The 19,793-nt window shown below is 43.3% G+C and overlaps 1 protein-coding gene across 2 annotated transcripts in view; it reads left to right on the top strand.

Moving 5' to 3' along the window:
• Positions 1 to 8,448: 8,448 nt before the first annotated feature.
• The window catches only part of TBL1X (transducin beta like 1 X-linked), a 110,003-nt gene continuing 98,658 nt past the window's right edge, over positions 8,449 to 19,793 (top strand). The window contains exon 1 of one of the 2 annotated variants that reach the window (XM_039358394.1): positions 8,449 to 9,125. In XM_039358394.1, the coding sequence (XP_039214328.1) occupies positions 9,068 to 9,125 (58 nt within the window). In that variant the 5' untranslated portion in view covers positions 8,449 to 9,067. The remainder of the gene's footprint in view (positions 9,126 to 19,793) is intronic. The other variant, XM_039358396.1, reaches the window with a different exon arrangement.

Raw genomic sequence — 19,793 nt, 5'->3', positions numbered from 1 at the left:
CTTTGTCTGCTCCCAGGGAGAGCAGGACGAGCACTCCCTGCTCGGCTTCTCTGACTTCTGGAATGGTGGGCAACATCAGTGAGTTTCCTCCAAAGTCTTCAGGTTCAGCGTAGAAAAGCGTTTACTTGCTGAAGGGAGATGTGGGACAGTGAAATCACATTGCTTCAAGCCTCCCGTTAGTATGCAAACACTTTTCATGCAGAGACTGGAAGCTTCTGGATGCCTTGATCTCGCGGGGAAGTCAGGCACCCATTCTCTGCAAAAGCGGATGGATGCCTGAAGTCGCATGACATGGCCCCCAGAAGCTTTCAGCCTCTGACCGAAAAGTGTTTATACGCCTATGGGGCGCTGCTTCAAAGAGCCCCATAGGGCTTGAGGCCTCTACTGGTGAAAACAGAGCCCCTTGAGGGAGCGTACGGTCACTCTGGTCCTCTGTTCTCGGCAAGGGGTGACCTGTGCATCACTGGCACTCCATCACTAGAGATTTTTAAGAAGAGACTATACATCTCTGCTGATGAAAATGGAGCCCCCAGAGGGAGTATGCATTGTTCCGGGCCTCCGTTCTTGGCAACAAAGGCCTCCACAAGGTCTCTGCCACTGAGAATGGAGCCCTAGATTGAGGTGCACATCATCCACGGCCTCTGGTTTTGCCGGCAGAGGCCTTTCCTGAAGGCTTCTGCCGGTGAAAACAGAGGCCGGGGTGATGCGTACATCACTCCAAGGTTCCATTCTCAGTGGAATAGGCTTTTCCTGAAGGCCTCTGCCAGAAAAAATGGAGGCCAGGGCTGCATGTGCACGTGAATCTGTGGCTCCTTTCTCAGTGGCATAGGACTTGCCCGAAGGCCTCTGCTGGCAGAAACGGAGGCCAGGGGGTGACGTGTGCATCACTGGCACTCCATCACTAGAGATTTTTAAGAAGAGATTATACATTCACCTGTCTGAGGTTGTATAGGTTCTCCTGCTTGAGCAGGGAACTGGACTAAAAGACCTCCAAAGTTCCTTCCAGCTCTATTCTATTCTAATCTGGGTCTCCGTTCTCGGGAGCATAGGCCTTTTGTAAAGATAGCAAAAGGCTTTGTAAATAGAGAGAAAGTTTCAATGTTTTAGGCCTTCCCTCCATTTGCAAACCCTGTTACCACAGATCTTGTCCAGGCCTCCGTGTGCAGAGAATAGTGTCCTTAAGTACTGTGAAATCATGTGAGATCAATAGCATAAGATCTCATGCTACTGATATCACGTGATCTTGTGGTATTTTAGGCCTCCATTCTCTGCGAATGCACTTAAGACCTGAAGCACCGAAACAGGCCAAGAAACTGAAGGCTCTCTAGATCTTTGCAAGGTGAAGTGCCAGGCCAGGTGTTACTTTAAGCCAGGGTGAATGTTGCAGTGCCTCTGCGGTCATTCGTAATGGTGAACGATTGCTGTGGTGCTGCAACATTCATAATTTTGGGATTTGTTCATAAACACCAGGGGGCGCTTATCACATAATTTCAAAAGTTCGCTAAGGGAATATTCTTAACTCAGGGATTACCTATAGTTGTGTGATATTGATATTGTAACATAATTATTAGTCCTAGTATCATTGATATATCTGCTGTGAGAACTAAAAATGTCATTTTCTTGTATTATTCTGGTAGAGTTTATTCAGAACAAACAAACCTATGGTTGTGGACTAAGCTTTAAGAACACTTAAAAGAGATAATGTGCCAATTTTTAGCAGCGTTGCCACTGAATGCATTTATGTCTTTCTATATTATAGATTTCTCTACAATTAGATATTCTACATGGACTTTTTAATCATTTTTAATTATAAAGTAATCCATGTCCTTTCGAAAGAAACTTTTACTGAAAATAACAGAAATAACAGAAATATTTTTTTGTTTGGAAATACAATAGAAGGAAATAAAAGCAAATTACTATCTCTATTGTGCAAAGTACAAATTACTGCTGTAAGTATAATTAATACCTAGGAAGAAGAGTACTAATTTACCATGATTGTAAAACTGCAGGGGGAAATCAACCTGCATGGATGATAGATTATATGAAAACAATGAAATAAAAGCACCAAATAGTTCCAAAGAAAAGTTTACATAAATAATGCACAGACATCTGCTAGACTAATGTCTGACCTTTAGCTTTAAGGAAACCTGTAGATTACTATAGCTTAAAGTAGCAGGTGTTACTTTAAGCAGAAGGAATTGCTGAACAGTTTGAATGAATAAATGTTCTCCAGCACTGGAGATGGATAATCCACGCAGTGGGTTGAGACTGTATTCCTGGCCAATCAGATCAGTCAGCCAAAGTTGCCACGCCTGTCCTGGACCATGATTCTCCAGTCTTGACTGATCTGGTCACACAGACAGACGTACAACTTTGGCTCCTGGGCAGGTATAGTTCCTTTCCATTGGGGGATTTTTTTTCTAGTAGCTGAAATTGCTTAGTTTAAAAGTTAATTAGAGATAATTTAATTCAATTTAATTGATTACTCTACAATTTCCTTGCTAAATTGTAAGACTCAGGAAGTCAGATTCCCTACAGGGGAAACCACCCTCACTTAAAAGGGGGAAATCCCTAACTCCCCTCCCTCACCCAAACCCTAACCACCTTCCCACAGCCGGAGCAGCCGGCAGCCGCCTTAAACGGGGAGGCTCGGGCAACCCTTCGCGTTTAAAAAAAAAAGACAGAAAGGCAAGCAATTAGCGAGGGAAGCGGAGGACAAAGGGGACGCATGCTGGGAGGGAGATTGATTACGGGAACAGCTGGCGAGCGAAGGAGCAGTTTCTTTCACTCACCAGGCTGCTCAGGGTCTTTTAAACGAGGCGCCATTGTCTGAGCAGCTGGGAGCACGCGCGGCTCTTTGTTACAACCGCACGTGGCACCAGCAGCCTCTTTAGCACAGGCGCAGTAATCTCTTGCTTCTTTAACACATGCGCAGTAGTCTCCTGGCAGCGGCAGCCATATTTTGTGCAAGCAGGGGATCCAAGGCTCCCTGAGAAGTCTAGGTCCAGCCGCTGGAGTAAATGAATAGGCAAGCAATACTAGGGTACTAGAGCATCTATTATTCATTTAGAGACATTCAAATCAGACACATAGCTGCTTTGTTCCAGGACTTGGTGTCTACAATCCAAAGTAAATAAGAACCTTTCATAACTAACTGTGTTTAGTTGCCTTTGGCTCCTTCCGGACTTCGGGTCCCCCATTAGTGGCCCGTACGCTTCTGGATTTAGTGGTGGGTTCCAGGCATCCCCAGTCGCGTGCCTGTCCTTACCCACCATAGTCAAGCCGGGTTCCAGGCATTCCCATTAGCGTGCCTGTTCTTATCCGTGCACAGTGACTAACTCTGACAATTTTGCAGAGTCTGCTCCTGAGTTCCAGACGCCCCCAGTAGTGCGCCTGTCCTTACTCAAAGTTGGAGCTCTCCTACTACCTGGGTCCCCCCTATCGCGGCCCGGCGTTAGTGGAGAATGGAGGAAGCAATCATTCCCTCCACTGGAGCCCTGCCTTCATCCTCTGGAGCACCCGCTTCAGAGGATTCGGAATCCTCTGCAGCCCCTAGAAAGGCTGCAAGGAAGTCATCAAAGAAGGCTGACAAACAGGCAATCAGAAGACACCAAGCCCTAGAAAAGGAGTTCAACAGAGCGCAGAAAAGGGCCAGAATTGAAAATAGGCAGAATGGGGGGATAGGTCCCGATCTATCGCTGGGTCTCCCTACATCCCCACGGGCCATTTGGTCATTAGGGAACTCATCACAGTCCCAAACAGAGGGCGGGATAGGCGAGATCTCATCGCTCTCCTGATCCCCCTCCCCATGGAGGTTACAGGAAACCCCGAGGACCATGCAAACCACAGCACCTGCAGGGTCGCAGGCAATGGTTACTCCTCCTGCATTGATGGGGGATCTGCTAGCTACCCTAATAGCACAGGCAGTGGACCGTGCATTTGAGGCCAGGGCTCAAACTTCCAAAGCCAAGCCTCTAGGATTTAGAACGAGGCATCGGGAGGAAACGGAGGACTATCAGGACCTCTCCTCTTTCTCAGACTCGTCGGTCTCAGAGGAAGCTTACCTGGACCAGCCAGGTACGTCACAAGGGATTCAAATGTCTGAGGAAGAGGAGGACACCTCACCTCAAGGGCCGTCCTTCAGCGGCCTGTTTAACCCTTCTCTTTTTGTTACCATTCTGCGCAAGGCTGAGGCCACAGCCCATCTGGGGCATGGGACACCAGCGGAGCCTGTCACAGTTGACACGGAGGCTGAGCCAACGTTCGCTGAAAAGGTAACCACTCAATACCGCATACCATGCCCGACCATGTTCCTAAACACAATAAGGAAACAGTGGGCAGCGCCAACCTCCCTACCACTTCCTAGCAATGCGGAGAGGAAGCTATTTAACGTAGCAAGGGAGCTAAAGGGAACATTGGAGGTGCCGGTGGTGGACGAACCCATAGGTCCCCTGATATCAGACACGGCCATATCAGGAGATTTTGCTGAGGCTCTTAAAGCCAAGGACCGAAAGAGTGAGTCCAACTACAGGAGAACGCACCAGGCAATAGCTTGGGCTACCAGGGCGACTACCTCCGTGTTCTTTTTCACCAGAGCCACACTCTGTTGGCTCCGTGAGTTACAGGGCCGGGTTCCCATGGAGGACGTACGCACTCACCAGGAACTCAGCAAAATGGTAGCGGCCACGGAATATGTGTCGGACGCGACACTTTTGGCGACCAGGTTTTCAGCCAAGGCAATGGCAGCAAACAACACGAGCAGGCGCCTCCTCTGGCTAAAGAACTGGCAGGCGGATACCAAATCCAAGTGGAAATTGGCTTCGGCTCGGTACCAAGGGGCAAAGCTGTTTGGTGAGGCACTAACGCCATACCTGACAGAGAACAAGGACAAGCGCAAGGTCCTTAAACACATGCTTAAAAGGCAGGACAAGAGACCCGGCTCCTGGGGAAGGAAACAATCCTTTCATACAGAAACCAGGGTCAACTACTTCCAAAATTCCCAACCCTTCCAAGCTAGACAGGATAGGGAAAGACAGGGGGACAGACAGAACACAAGAAATAGGCAAACACAGGGAAGACGGCCCTTTCGGGGGAACAACCGCCCCTTCCGCCGTACCAGATGACTCCCACCCAGACCTTCCCATAGGGGGCAGACTAGCAGGGTTTGCTCCCCAGTGGGAAGAGACCACCACGGACGTATGGGTCAGGAACACCATACGTCGCGGTCTATCTCTAGAATTTCTCTCAAAGCCCCCGAACCGCTTCCGCCCATGCCCCTGTCCCACGAACCCAACAAAGAGAAGGCTCATGAACGAGGCTGTTCAGCACCTTCTAAACATACGGGCCGTAGAACCGGTGCCTATAAACCAGAGAGACCAGGGGTTTTACTCTATCCTCTTCGTGGTCCCAAAACCCTCGGGGGGTTGGAGAGCCGTTCTGGATCTAAAAAGGCTAAATTTCTACATAAAATACCGCAAATTCAAAATGCAGACACTACGCTCCATCTTTGGAAGCGTAAGGAAAGGGGATTTTCTGGCATCGATAGGACCTCACGGAGGCATACTTGCACATCCCTGTCTCTCTGGCTCACTGCCGCTTTCTACGGTTCGCCTACAGGGGGCACCATTTTCAATACAGGGCACTTCCATTCGGCCTGTCATCAGCGCCCAGGGTGTTCACCAAGATTCTGGCGGTTCTGGCAGCACGCCTAAGAAATGTCCCGATCAGAGTCCAGTGCTACCTGGACGATATTCTAATCCAGTCATCGTCCGCCCAGCAATCTCAAGCGGACCTAAAGTTAGTGATAAAGCTGCTGCAGGACCACGGCTTCTCGGTGAACTTTCCAAAGAGCCACCTAACCCCAACTACAAGAATACTCCATCTGGGAGCGGTCATAAACACACAGGAGTGCAAGGTGTACCTATCACAGGAACGCCTCAGCAGCATAAGGAAAGCCGTAAAACAGGTAAGCCGCGGTCAGTCAGTGACGCTGGTCTGCCTCTCCCAGCTGCTAGGAAAGATGATATCGACCATAGCAATAGTTCCTTGGGCAAGGCTGCACTCAAGAGAACTGCAGTGGTTCATGCTCCCGTTTCAGAGACAGCAAATCAGTGCATCCCGGAAGAGGGTAGGCATACCTCTGAGAGTACGACACTCCCTCAGGTGGTGGCTATCTCCAGCTCTCCTCAGGGGGTCCCCCTTCAGGGAACCAGACAGAGTAGTAGTCACAACAGATGCGAGTCTATTTGGCTGGGGAGCCCACTTGGGGACCAAGTGGACACAGGGCCGCTGGTCAGCGGTGGATCTCCGACACAACATAAACTGGCTCGAGCTGCGGGCTATTCACCTAGCGTTAAGGCATTTCCACAGCAGCATAAAAAGCAGGCACGTACTGGTCCTGACGGACAACGTGACAGCCAAGGCCCACATAAACCGTCAGGGGGGCACACACTCTCGCTCGCTCTCGGCCGAGGCCCTCCTACTGGGGGCCTGGGCGGAACAAAATCTGGCCTCCATAAAGGCCGACCACATATCGGGGGAGGCAAACATCCAAGCAGATCAGTTGAGCAGATCAACAATAGATCACTCGGAGTGGCAACTACACCCGAAGATCTTCAGGGAGATCTGTCACCGCTTCGGGCTTCCCCAGTTGGACCTATTTGCCTCTCCTTCCAATGCCCACCTAACTCGCTTCTTCTCCCGATTCCCATCCAGGGGAGCAGAGCAGACGGATGCATTACGGAGCCCATGGCCAAGGGGACTCCTGTACGCGTTTCCACCCTTACCTCTCCTTCCGGCAGTAGTACGCAAGATTCTGCGGGAAAGAGCCAGGGTAATCCTTGTGGCCCCTTATTGGCCAAGGAGACCTTGGTTCGCAGACCTGAGGAGTCTCTCCTGCACGAATCCATGGCGGATTCCTCCGGAGAGGATCTCCCTCAAATAGGGGGAGATCTGCCACCCAGAGCCACAATGGCTACAACTAGCCGTCTGGCTCTTGAACGGTCAATTTTAGTCAAGGGGGCTTGCTCACAGGGTGTAATTAGGGTCATACAGGCATCAAGGCGCCCCTCCACGAACCGTATCTACGAGGCCACGTGGAGAAGCTTCCAATCATGGTGCTCTGAACAGGAATTGTTACTCGAAGGGATCACAGTTCCCAAGATCCTAGAATTTTTACTAGAAGGCCTAGAGAGAGACCTCTCGCCAAACACGCTGCGCAGGCAAATCGCTGCCCTCTCAACTATATTTTCTGCCAGCCCCGGTGAATCCTTGGGCAAGCATCCCTTAATACGATCCTTTCTCAAGGGGGCTGCGAATATCAGACCGCCAACCGTGCACAGGTATCCATCGTGGGAACTACCACGAATACTACAAGCTCTTACCAGAGCGCCCTTCGAACCACTCAAAACATGTGACATTCGCTACCTGACCCATAAGGTAGCATTCTTAGTAGCTATCACGTCAGCTCGACGGATATCCGAGTTAGCTTCTCTCTCAATGAGGAAGGACCTGTGTCATTTTCACAGGGACAAGGTAGTCCTAAGAATAGACCATTCATTCCAAAGGTCAACTCCGTTTTTCACAGATCACAGGAAATAGTCCTACCAGACTTCTGTCCAAACCCAGCTCATCCCCTGGAGCAACAATGGCACACCTTGGACGTACGAAGGGCACTAAGACATTACATTTCGCGCACAGCAGAATTCCGACGCTCGGAAGCGCTTTTCATATCCTTCCACCCCGCTACTAGGGGCCGGAAGGTTTCGTCCTCTACCATCGGTAGGTGGATTAGGGCATGCATCACTGGGGCATACCAGGCGGAGTCCTTGCAAGTCCCCAAGCATATCACGGCCCACTCCACAAGGAGCGCTGCCACCTCAGCAGCATGGGCCATGCAGGCTTCTATTGAAGAAGTATGCAGGGCAGCCACTTGGGCCTCGCCCTCTCCATTCATTCGCCATTACAAAATCAACAAGTACTCCTCTGCAGAGGCCTCCTTCAGTAGGAGGGTTCTCCAGCAGGTTCTAGACCAAAGTTACACACGGGACCAGTCTATTCCCCAACCCAAGGGACAATAGGCTTTGGTATGTCCCACTGCGTGGATTATCCATCTCCAGTGCTGGAGAAGGGGCGTTGACTTACCTGAACGCCTTTTCTCAGCACGGAGATGGATAATCCACACCCACCCTTATAGACTAGGATAATAGGGTATATTTAGTGGAGCCAAAACGTCTTACTGTCAGTCAATGGCTGCGCTCGTGTCAAGACTGGAGAATCATGGTCCAGGACAGGCGTGGCAACTTTGGCTGACTGATCTGATTGGCCAGGAATACAGTCTCAACCCACTGCGTGGATTATCCATCTCCGTGCTGAGAAAAGGCGTTCAGGTAAGTCAACGCCCCTTTTCCTAAGTACAAAACGGAGAAACATGTATGCACATATATGTAGAGAATTTGTAAAAAAATCCATTCTGTTGTCTAACATTGTGGTATAACTTGGTGATGAGAATGGTAAAAGTGCAACATAGACATTGGAACAATTGGACTATATATTGTATTTTAAAGGCCATTTGATATACTTTTGATTCATAGTCATAGTTAAAAATTATATTTTGTTTGTAATGTAAATTTTTTAAAACAATTATAAGCTGCAGAGTCATCAACCATATTGTTCTAGATGGATCCTTTTAAACTGTTATCTTGCAATATTTGGTTCTTTTCTGGTATGTGGGTTCATTTTACAGAGACAACCGTGTAAATTTGTGAATAGTTTCAAAATAAATGACGAAACTCTCATTCAAAATGGTCAATTTACTATTGCTACATATATTTTACCCAACAATTAAACCTTTCAATCAATTAAATAATTACTTGAATTCATGTTTATTTCAGTTAAATGCAGCTGTAACTCAGAGTAACAGCTCATTTACCTTTAAAAAAATTTAAAATTCTAAATTAAAGTTAAAATTAAATAATTGCAATCAAAAGATATATTTCTGATTATTCCTCTTTGAACAGAGCGTGGATCACACTTCTTGCAAGCCTCATTGTATTGAGGTGGGGCTAAGATGAGCATAACCAGCGATGAAGTGAATTTCTTGGTTTATCGTTACCTCCAGGAGTCAGGTAATTACTGTTCATTTAACAATATAATGTATTTATCAAACACAAAGTTATTGGAGGTAACAAAATCACCTAAATAGATTAAAATAAATATTATGTTAATTGATTGTTTGACAGTATTATTTATCCCCAGTATAGCTTAACTGTTTTTTTTCTTACTTTGATAAGATACAGACACTATACTTCCAATTGGCATAAAGAAATTTACAAAACTGCTAATAGGATTTATAGGAACCTCATAACGAAATGTAACAAAATCATAAAAACACAGTAAAATTTTTACACAGTAAAATAATATAATATCATTCTGAATCATAACATCAGAAGGTTCTATGGATGGAAAGGCTCTATTGCAGTCTTTCTCAACTTTGGCAACTTTAAGCTGTTTGGACTTCAACTTCCAGAATTCCCAGCTAAACATATTGGCTGGGGAATTCTGGAAGTTGAAGTCCAAACAGTTTAAAATAGCCAGAATAACTCAACTGAATAACTTTATTGAATTGATTAAACAATATTGTTCTATATGGGCTTTAACAAATATTTGTAAGATAATAAATGTTTTCCATATATTTTGATTGATGATTAAATGAAAAGCAGCATCATTCCAAAAAACTGGAGACAAAATAATATTTTGGAACACACTTATGATTTTATACTGCTCGAAGATTTAAAAGCAATTATGTTGAACTGGCATTGGAAATAATTTAAAAGCCAATTGTATTGGAGTAATAAAAGAATCATATATTCTATCAATCTCATTTGAAACTATCATTGGTGGTTTCTATTTCTTCCATTCCTGAGCTTTTTTTGAAAGCACCAGCACAAATACCGTGTAGTAAATTTCTATAGTTCTAAATTGCCTAAATTTGTGAACATATTAGAACAATGTATTTGATACTATTGCATATTAGAACCAAGCAACTGTATCATCATCATAATGCAGTAAAACCTTGATACATAAGACAAGTCATAAACCATAGAAAGGGGGTGAAGTCTGTATAATAATATCCATTGTATCTGAGGTCCATTAAGTCAAGGTATCACTGAAATAACAAGTAATAATGTTAGTCCAAACTCTGAAAAATAAAGTTCACCTCAGAACATTTTATTTTTATAACCCTTTTGTTATTTTAATATTTTCTTCCTTGACATAAATTAACATTGAAAAATATTCTTTTGATCAAAGTAAGCAGAAATAATGAATTACGCTTATACAATATATCCTTATGGTTTATCTTACACCAACTCAAATCATCTTTCAGTCTATAATCCAAAACAATAGCAGTCAAATGGTAGTGTCAACTCTACAATGAGCATGGCTGAAGCCATTTTTTCTTCTCATTCTAGGTTGCCACATAGAATGGAGGGAGGGAGGTTGCCCAAGTGCTTCGTTAGTCAAAATAATCTTCTGTCTCATGAGAACCAAGGTCATCTGCTGCTCCCGAGACTAGGGACTGGGCGTTGCATAAAAAGCCCACCAAATAAGTATATTAGGGAACATAGTTGCTTGCATAGTTTTGTGGGTGGGACATATAATTTTGTAATTGGGCAATTGTTACTTGTGTATTCAGACTTGGTTTCACTTTTGACCGTGCCGATACTCTTCTTTATGGCAGCCCCTGAGATATTGGAATACTGCTATCATGTCCCCCCTTGTCCTTCTCTTCGTTAAACTAGACATACCCAATTCTAGCAACTGTTCCTCCAGTCCCCTAATCATCTTTGTTGCTCTTCTCTGTACTCTTTCTAGAGTCTCAACATCTTTTTTACATCGTGGTGACCAAAACTGGATGCAGTATTCCAAGTGTGGCTTACCAAGGCATTGAAGAGTGGTATTAATACTTCATGTGATCTTGATTCTATCCCTCTGTTAATGCAGCCTAGCACTGTGCTGTTTACTGTAATGCTGGTTAGTTCTTTTGGACTGTGGTTGGACTATAGCTTGGGCTGATCGATGAAATATAGCCTTTCTCTTGTCGGGTTAGAAGGCTTTCCCCAAGATGAACGAAATGACCGCAGTCATTCCAGAGTTGCCGGGGCACCCTTCTTTCTTCGCCGCCTCTCTGGGGTGGCTTCGACCCATTATGGCAGTGGTTCTCAACCTTTCTAATGCCGCGACCCCATAATACCATTCCCCATGTTGTGGTGACCCCCATCCACTTATACATTACCAGGTGCCAGGGGCGTGGCCAAAGAAAAGGGGAAAAAAATGGCGGACAGCCTGGTTTGGCGACCCCCGTGAAATAATTGTTCGACCTCAAATGGGGTCCCGACCCACAGGTTGAGAACCACTGTATTAGGGTCTCCAGGCAGGACGAAAGTTGGCCACAGGGGTGCAGCAAACCCGTGACCAGTCACTACTGCGTAGGACCAGAAGTCAAATTTAAGGGAGGCTTATTACCAAGTCCGGATTAAGGAAGGGGACGAATGGAAAACCACCTTCAATTGCCCCCTGGGAAACTTTCAATTTAAAGTGATGCCTTTTGGACTATACAGCTCCTGCTGTATTTATGCAGTTAATCAACCAGGTGCTCCATGATCATGTGTAGGGGTTTTGGTTTATCTTGATGATATTCTCATTTACACTGAGACTATGGAAGAGCACATTAAATTGGTCCGTAAAATGCTGAGGAAACTGCTGAAAGCTAAACTGTATGCAAAGCTTTCTAAATGTGAGTTTCACCAGACAGGCCTGATTATCTAGGCTACCGATTTTCAAATGAGGGGATAGAAATGGATCCTGCAAAAGTAAAAGCTGTATTGGAATGGCATCCCCCTCGCTCTGTAAACAACTTCAAAGCTTTCTGGGGTTTGCTAACTTTTACCGCCAATTTATCCCCTCTTTCGCAAAGATAGCCATGCCAATAATCAACTTATTGAAAATGGGAAGAGGGGGGGGAGAAACCCCAACCTTGTCAGCCATTGCCTTGATCCCTAGAAAGTCAAGCTGCATTTGAGAAACTAAAAATACTCTTTGCAGCCAAACCTGCTCTCAAGCACCCTGATCCTGAAAACAATTCATCATTCAAGCCAATGCGAGTGATGTGGCTGTGGGTGCTGTTGTCTTACAAAAAAATCACCAGGGGAAATTATAACCATGCACTTACACTTCTCAGAAGCTAACCAACATGAAGAGGAGTGGGCTATTTGGGAGAAAAGGAGGCTTTTGTGGTATGATGGGCATTACTAACGTTGTGTCATTTTTTGGAAGGGGGGAGATACCTTTTGAGGTGTGGACTGGTCATAAAAGGCTCTGAAAACCCCCCCCCCCCACAAATTATCCCCAGAACAGGTCTGGTGGGCTCAATATGTCAACCGTTTTAACTTCATCTTAAACTATTTCCCAGGGGGTAAGGATTTTTTGGCTGATGCCTTGTCTTGAATGCCCTAGTTCAAAAGTCACCGGGAGGAAGTATTCAACTTCATTATTCCCCTGCCACAGTCTGCTTCTCAAATAACAACTAGATCGCAAACACAAGGACCACCTACTGGTCCTGATGATCGCTTACTGAAGGAACTTAAGGAGCAATTAGAGACTGACACCTAGACAAGGCAAAGACAACAAATCTATTTTAACCCTTAGGTGAGGAGTAGCCTGGAAAGGCTCTACATTATACCACCCAAATGGCCTCAGACTACAAGCCCTTCAGTAAAGTCATGATGCAAAGCAGGCGGGTTGCATTTAGTGCAAAGGCAATTCTGGTGACCAGGGATGAAAAGAGACGTTGAGAATTATGTGAGGAGCTATGCTATGTGCGCTGCAATGAAAAGACATCCTGGGAAGCCCCTAGGGTTGCTGCAACAAGTGGCTGGTCCTTCTCAGCCTTGGGAAGAGATAGCCATGGACTTTATATTAGAGTTGCTTGAGAGCAACGGAAACACCGGAATAGGGACTGTAATTGATCTATTTTCCAAACAAGCACATTTCATCACTTGATCAGGACTTCCCTTTGCCCAAAAGCTAACCAAGATGTTTTTGAAACACATATATAGGCTCCATGGAGCCCCAAAGCAGATTATTTCTGACAGGGGAGTCCAGTTTACTGCAACATTCTGGAGGGAGTTCGTTAAACTGATTGGGTCAACTCAGGGGCTTTCGTCAGGTTTTTATCTGACTACAAATGGAGCTGTTGAAAAAGCTAATGCAGTGGTGGAACAGTACCTCAGATGTGATGTTAATTACCAGCAGACTAATTGGACTGACCTCCTGCCTTTTGCGGAGGTAGCCTACAACTATACTGTGCACAGTAACACTGGACTCACCCCATTTTAAATAGTAATGGGTCGGGATTTTGTGCCTATGCACAAAAGTATCCCCACGAGCCTCCTACTTCCCAGACTTTGGATCAATGAGTGACGTCTTTCCAGGGGGTTTGGGTGAATGTGAAGAAAGCATTGACCAAGGCTATCAAGGTTTACAAGGAGCAGGCAGATGAACAACGCTCTCCTCAAAACTCTTTTTATGTTGGGCGATTGGTTTATCTTTCAACAAAATATTTAAGGTTAAAGTTACCCAGCAGAAAATTGGGGCCAAAGTTCCTTGGTCCTTTTTCCATCACAGAAATCATAAGCCTTGTTACAGTGGAATTGAAATTTCCATGACTGTTGGGGAAAGTCCACCTTATGTTTCATTGTAGTTTGTTGAAATCTGTATCTGAATCCTCTTTAAGACCTATTCCAAAGAAGCCGCTGAGTCCAGTAGTGGTAGAGGGGGAGACACATTATGAAATAAAACGAATTCTTGATTTTAGGTTGTACAAGGGAAAGTTACAGTACCGATCAGAAGCTACATGGGTGAAATGTATCAATGTGAAAGCAGACTGGTTAATAAAAAAGTTTTACGATAAATATCCTCACAAGCCTCAAAGAAATACTTAACATGCTTTTTGTTTCCCATATGGGAGACTCTTTCCTTTTGAGTGGGGCCCACTGTCAACTCTACAATGAGCATGGCTATAGCCATTTTTTCTTCTCATTCTAGTTTGCCAGATAGAATGGAGGGAAGCAGGTTGCCCAGGTGCTTCGTTAGTCAAAATAATCTTCTGTCTCATGGGAACCAAGGTCATCTGCTGCTGCTGAGATTAGGGACTGGGCTTTGCATAAAAAGCCCGCCAAATAAGTATATTGGGGAATATAGTTGCTTGCAAAGTTTTGTAGGTGGGACATTTAACTTTGTGATTGAGCAATTGTTACTTCTGTATTCAGACTTGGTTTTACTTTTGACAGTGCTGATACTTCGTAACTAATAAACATGTTCTTTGAGGAAATTTCAAACCTCAGAGTTCTGCTTTGTGCGTTTCTGTCTGTCGGAATCATGACAGGTAGATAATTTCCTGAAATGAGGAATTCTGGAAACTTTTATGATAACTTTATTTGCACCACACAAAGACAACTTTAAACAAAAAAGGTTTGCTGTTGTGGCAGTGAAAGAAACTGTTCTGGTTGCCTATGGAAAATATCAGTGTTTAAAAGCCTTGCTATTCATGTCAATTTTGATAGTTTATTCACTATTCGTGGTTACAGGTGTTTATTATGATTAAATGCAAAGTACATCCTGGGCAAAATCTGCTAAGAATATTTTTTCTTGTTATAAAATTATCCTGGTTATTGTTTCTATTAAAGGGTTTTCTTACAATATTTTTTATCTATTATGTAAAAGGATCTATTTCATGACCTACTCATATTGGAAAAATGTTTAGGTTTTATGGATCAACATACATAGCTCCAAGGAATAGTGTTTTTGCAACAAATATTTTTACTTTATGAAGATATTTCTTTTGAAAAATATAAATAAAAGTGTTAGAAGGTTTAAAGAATGACTACTAGTCAAAAACTTTAGTTTATTTTTTCAAAAACATTACAACTGACATTTTTTTAAATTTCAGTACTTTGTTGTAGCATATATAAAGTACAGGTAATCTTCAAGTTACGAGCATTCACTTAATGCTCGTTCAAAGTACGTGATGACGCCCCCTAGTGCTTACGAGTAAGTCCCGAAATTACAAATATTGCAGCACCACAGCAGTTGTTTGCCCTTATGAGCAACTGCAGTGGGTCTACAATATTCACTCTGGTTATTCCCTCTCTCCCCATCCCCGCCCCGGGCCTCCCTAGGCATTAGGCCTTCAATACTCACCCTACGAAGATTGAGATCCTTCACTTTCTTGACTACTCCAGGCCTTCAGTGCAGTTGCAGAGTATGGAGGCCTAAAATAACACAGAATCACACAAGATCAGTGGGGCGAGATCTCACGCTATTGATCTTACGTGATCCCTTTAGGCCTCTGTTCTCTGCAACAGAGAATGGAACCAAAGCTGGGGGACACTTCTACGTTCTTCTGGAGGCTGGATTGTGAGGTCGGAAGCTTTTTCCAGGCCACTGCCACCCGGATCTGAGTCCAGAGAACACTTCTGTGCCCTACTGCAGCCCCATCTGGGCTTTGGAGATCTTTTCCAGGGTGCTGCTTCCCAGATCTGAGGTCGGGGAATGCTTCTGTGCCCCCCCCCCATGGCCCGATCCAGCCTCCGGAGGCCTTTTCCAGGCCATTGCTGCCTGGATCTGAGGCTGGGGACATTATGTAGCCCTCCATTACACTCATAACTCGTGGACTACCTGTAAATAGCAATATAAATATGTTACTCTTATTTAAATATTGCTTAGTTTATAGCACAAACCTAAACAGTTATTTACTGAAGAGAAAAAAAGTAGAAAAGTAAATGTACTTAGTGCAATTAAGTAAAGTACTGAAGATCTGGAAATCCAACATGATCAGACTGCTCTTCCCAAGAGCTCTTCCCAATGTTTTTTTGAGCATTCAAACTTCTCCTTTCCAAAATCCAAAAGGCATTAACCCTAGGAGCCATTGTGGTGCAGTGGGTAGAATGCAGTATTGCTGGCTGACTCTGCCCACTGCCAGAATTTCTATCCTGACCAGCTCGAGGTTGATTCCATCTTTTCGAGGTTGGTAAAATGGCCCCAGATTGTTGGGGGCAATATATTGACTCTGTAAACCACTTAGAGAGTGCTGTAAAGCAGTAAAAAGTGTATATAAGTGCTATTACTATTAGCTGCCGTGCTGCAGTGTACTTCCCACAGCAGTTTTGGAGGGCCAATAGAAAAAAATACCATATGAGCTGAGACTGTGCCTCTGTGGACAAGGAACATTGAAACTACAGCTCACATCCTGCTATGTTGCATTTTCTATAATAGACATGTCAAATTCGTGACATTGCGCGACATATTGTGACTGTCTTGCCATTGCTGGCAATGGGGTGGGGGTGGCTTCTGCGTGATGCATCCAGCCTGCGGGCCGGCATTTTGACAGCCCTGTTCTATAAGGACTCACAGACTCAATATATAACATCTTACCTAATAAAATATCTGGGAAATAGTGATCTCTTTTATGTACAACTACTGTTATCAGATCAGTGCAAATTAGTTTCTTTGAATATGGCCGCATTCTGTATGCTGTATTAAATAGACTCTAACTGCCCACTGATAATCCACCACCAATCGTAATATATTATTTTGCCTGCCTTTTATTTTTATTTTGTATTGTTTTTAATGCTTTTATTTGTAATGCTGGTCTGTGACCATAATAAAAATGGATTGATAGAAAGGTAAAAAACTGCATATTTTAATGTTTAATGTTATTTATTTTGAACATGTATTGTAGTTAATTTTAAATTAATATCTTTAACCCCCAAATTAATATCTTTAAAGAACATGGTTTGGCCTAATAATGTTTAATCATTATGCCCAAGCAAGTAGCAATGCCCATATAAGTACCAAGTTCCTTCAAATTTATTATATCTGAAGAATAGAAAGGATGAGAGTCAACCTTTTTAAAACATTGTCTCATTGGTCCAGTAATCCCTAAAGATAATTGTTTTATTGAATTAACTAAGCTTTTAGGTTATAAGAACCATATCAAACATTCCTTAAAGCCTGAATCCATTGATTGGACAAAATAGGATACTCCAACTCTTTCTTATTTATTTATTTATTTAACTTGTATGCCACCCATTTCACCAGAAATGGTTCTAGGTGGCTTACAGACATTCCACTAAAATGTACCATAAAACATTAAAACAAAAATAAGGATCATAAATATAAAATTCAATCAAAATAATTGTACTATATATCATCCATTTCCCTCTGGAGTTTCAGCAGTTGAAATGGTATAAGAACCAAATTGCATGTGCAACACGTCATTCAACTCTATGTGTTGCTATTCAGCCTTTCTTGGTAGTATATTTATTTTGAAAAATTGAAAACATCATAAAATTATAGTTACATAATATTTGATTAAGAGTTCCGTTACCAAATTTTAAAAACAAGTATTACCAAAATACTTATTCATTACTCTGCAGTGTCAGTGATGCATGACAAGAAATAATATTTACATTTTCTGTTGATTAAGGCATTAAGATCCAGATATATCTGGGGCTTCCGGTGGTGACAGCTGCACTAATGGCGGCTTTTCCTTAGCCGTCCGCCCTGGGAATGTGTCAAAGCCTGCGGAGATGGCAATCTACAGCTGTTTTGAAGCCTCTCTCCTCGGGAAAAGGGGAGGAGGCGAGCTTGCCTGGATAGAAGTTGAGTTCCCCAAGACCCCCATAAATTTTTTGGGGGGGGGTCAAAAGATGAGAACTTCTTCGGAGTCAATGGTATTCTCCACACCCCAGGAGGTCTTTGTTCTGATTTCAAAGGAACAAAGCTAGACGCTGCTTCCACTTCTGCTTTCTTAAAGAAAACTGTGAGTAAATTTAAAGCAGACGGAGCTGATCAGGAGAAATTAGTATTGTGAGAATTTGGAACTTTAACTCAGGAGAATTAAAGAAATTTCGCCATCTATTAATCTTAATAAAAGGACGAGTAGAAAATGGCGCATAAATGCTGTCTTTTTGTTTGAACAGACATCGTTAAGATGGACTTTCACTTTTAAAGGTAACAAAGTTTAAACAATGTAATGGATTTGGGCAGTCATTCAAAAAGCAAGAATCTTTTTTTATTTGGACTTTCTCTTTTTTTTCTTTTTAAGTGCTGGTTTTAAGATTTTACAAGATTTATAAGAAGTGGTTTTTAAAAAAAAATAGTCTGAAAATGGCTTCAAAACGTCCTGGAATTTTGGTTTTTCCTAAAGCCTCAATTTCCTCTCCGGTGGTACAACAGACCAAGCCTAAATCTTCCCCGCCTTCTCCCCCATCGCATGCATTGACACTTAAAGATTTACAGGATGCCTTGGGGCAAACAGCGCGACAGATCAAAGAAGAAATGGCAGAGTTTCTTGAGAGTAAAAATAGAGAGATGAGGGAAGACATTGTGTTTGCATTTCAAGGACTTGCTTCTCATATAGAACGTTTTGACGACCGTGTGGATGATGTTGTGGAAAATGTTGAAAAATTAGAAGATAGAGTTGATAAAGTTGAAATTAAAATTTCAGGATGAAATTATTATGTCACAATATAGAGATATGGAATTTGCTTTGAGAATAAGAGGTCTGGAAGAGAACTTGCAAGAGGATTTGAGAGAAGAAATATCCAGAGATTTGGCTGTAATTTTGGAATGTGAATAGGAGGAAATTCTGAGAGAGATAGAAAATTTTTTTAGAGTTAATTCATGGGTTGCGAGGCAGAGAAATTTACCAAGAGATGTGGTCATTTATTTTTCTAGAAGATCGCTTCGTAACGAAATTATACAGGCTTTTTACAAGCAGAGATTTCAAATTGCAGCCCAAGATGTTATAATATTAAAAGAAATTCCTCCAAAAGTCCTCAGAAGAAGAAAGGAGTTTGCTTTTTTGGTAGAGGAGCTTAAAGAACAACAGGTGCAATTTAGATGGGAAATACCTGTAGGAATAGTGGTGAACTATGCTGGGACACGTTATAGGCTTAATACAATTTTAAAAGTGAAAGGTTTTTATACTTCTGTCCTGAAGGCAGGTTCACCACCATCTCCACGATCTAAGAGAGATGAAGATAAGTTGGAAAAACAGCCGGCTGAAAGCGCAATGTCATTAGTTGTAAGTGACTTACAGGAGTCTGCTCAACAGTGTTTGGAGATAAAAGAGGCTCCAAAGGGGCAGAGAATGACTCGTGCAGCTTACAGACGTAAAGAAAAGGAACAGAGAAAAGTGGAGGCTGGACCTACAGTACAGGATGTGACTACTTCAGAGCCTGTGGGAGGGACAAGACCAAAGAGATATTCTACTGCAGATCTTCAAGCAGTGGTCCGGAGGCTTCAGGCCATTAAAGATGGCAAAGTTTCTGACATGGAATGTTAAACTGAATTTGCCACAGAAAAGAAGGAAAGTATTTCATTATTTGAAACAACATAAGAATGATGTTGTTTGTTTGTAAGAGACTCATATTACCTCGAAGGATCAAAAGTATTTGATTAACTCACGGTTAGGATCACATTTTATAGCTCCTGCTCCAGAGAAAAAAGGGAGGGTAGTTATTTATGTGCAGAAAGATTTATCTCCTAAATTAATTGATTCTGACCCACAAGGAAGATATGTTATTATTGATTTAGCATTATACAGCAAGAGACTTCTTATTATTGGATTGTATGCTCCTAACCAACAACAAAAGCAGTTTTATAAGCTGATACATCAGAAATTGACTCAGTTGGATTATAAATCTGTTATTATGATGGGGGACTGGAAT

The sequence above is a fragment of the Crotalus tigris genome, unplaced genomic scaffold (assembly GCF_016545835.1).
Source record: "Crotalus tigris isolate CLP2741 ecotype Arizona unplaced genomic scaffold, ASM1654583v1 scf7180000019016.1132606, whole genome shotgun sequence".
NCBI lineage: Eukaryota > Metazoa > Chordata > Lepidosauria > Squamata > Viperidae > Crotalus > Crotalus tigris.
The sequence above is the reverse complement of the archived record's forward strand: the minus strand, read 5'-3'. Positions and strand labels throughout refer to the sequence as shown.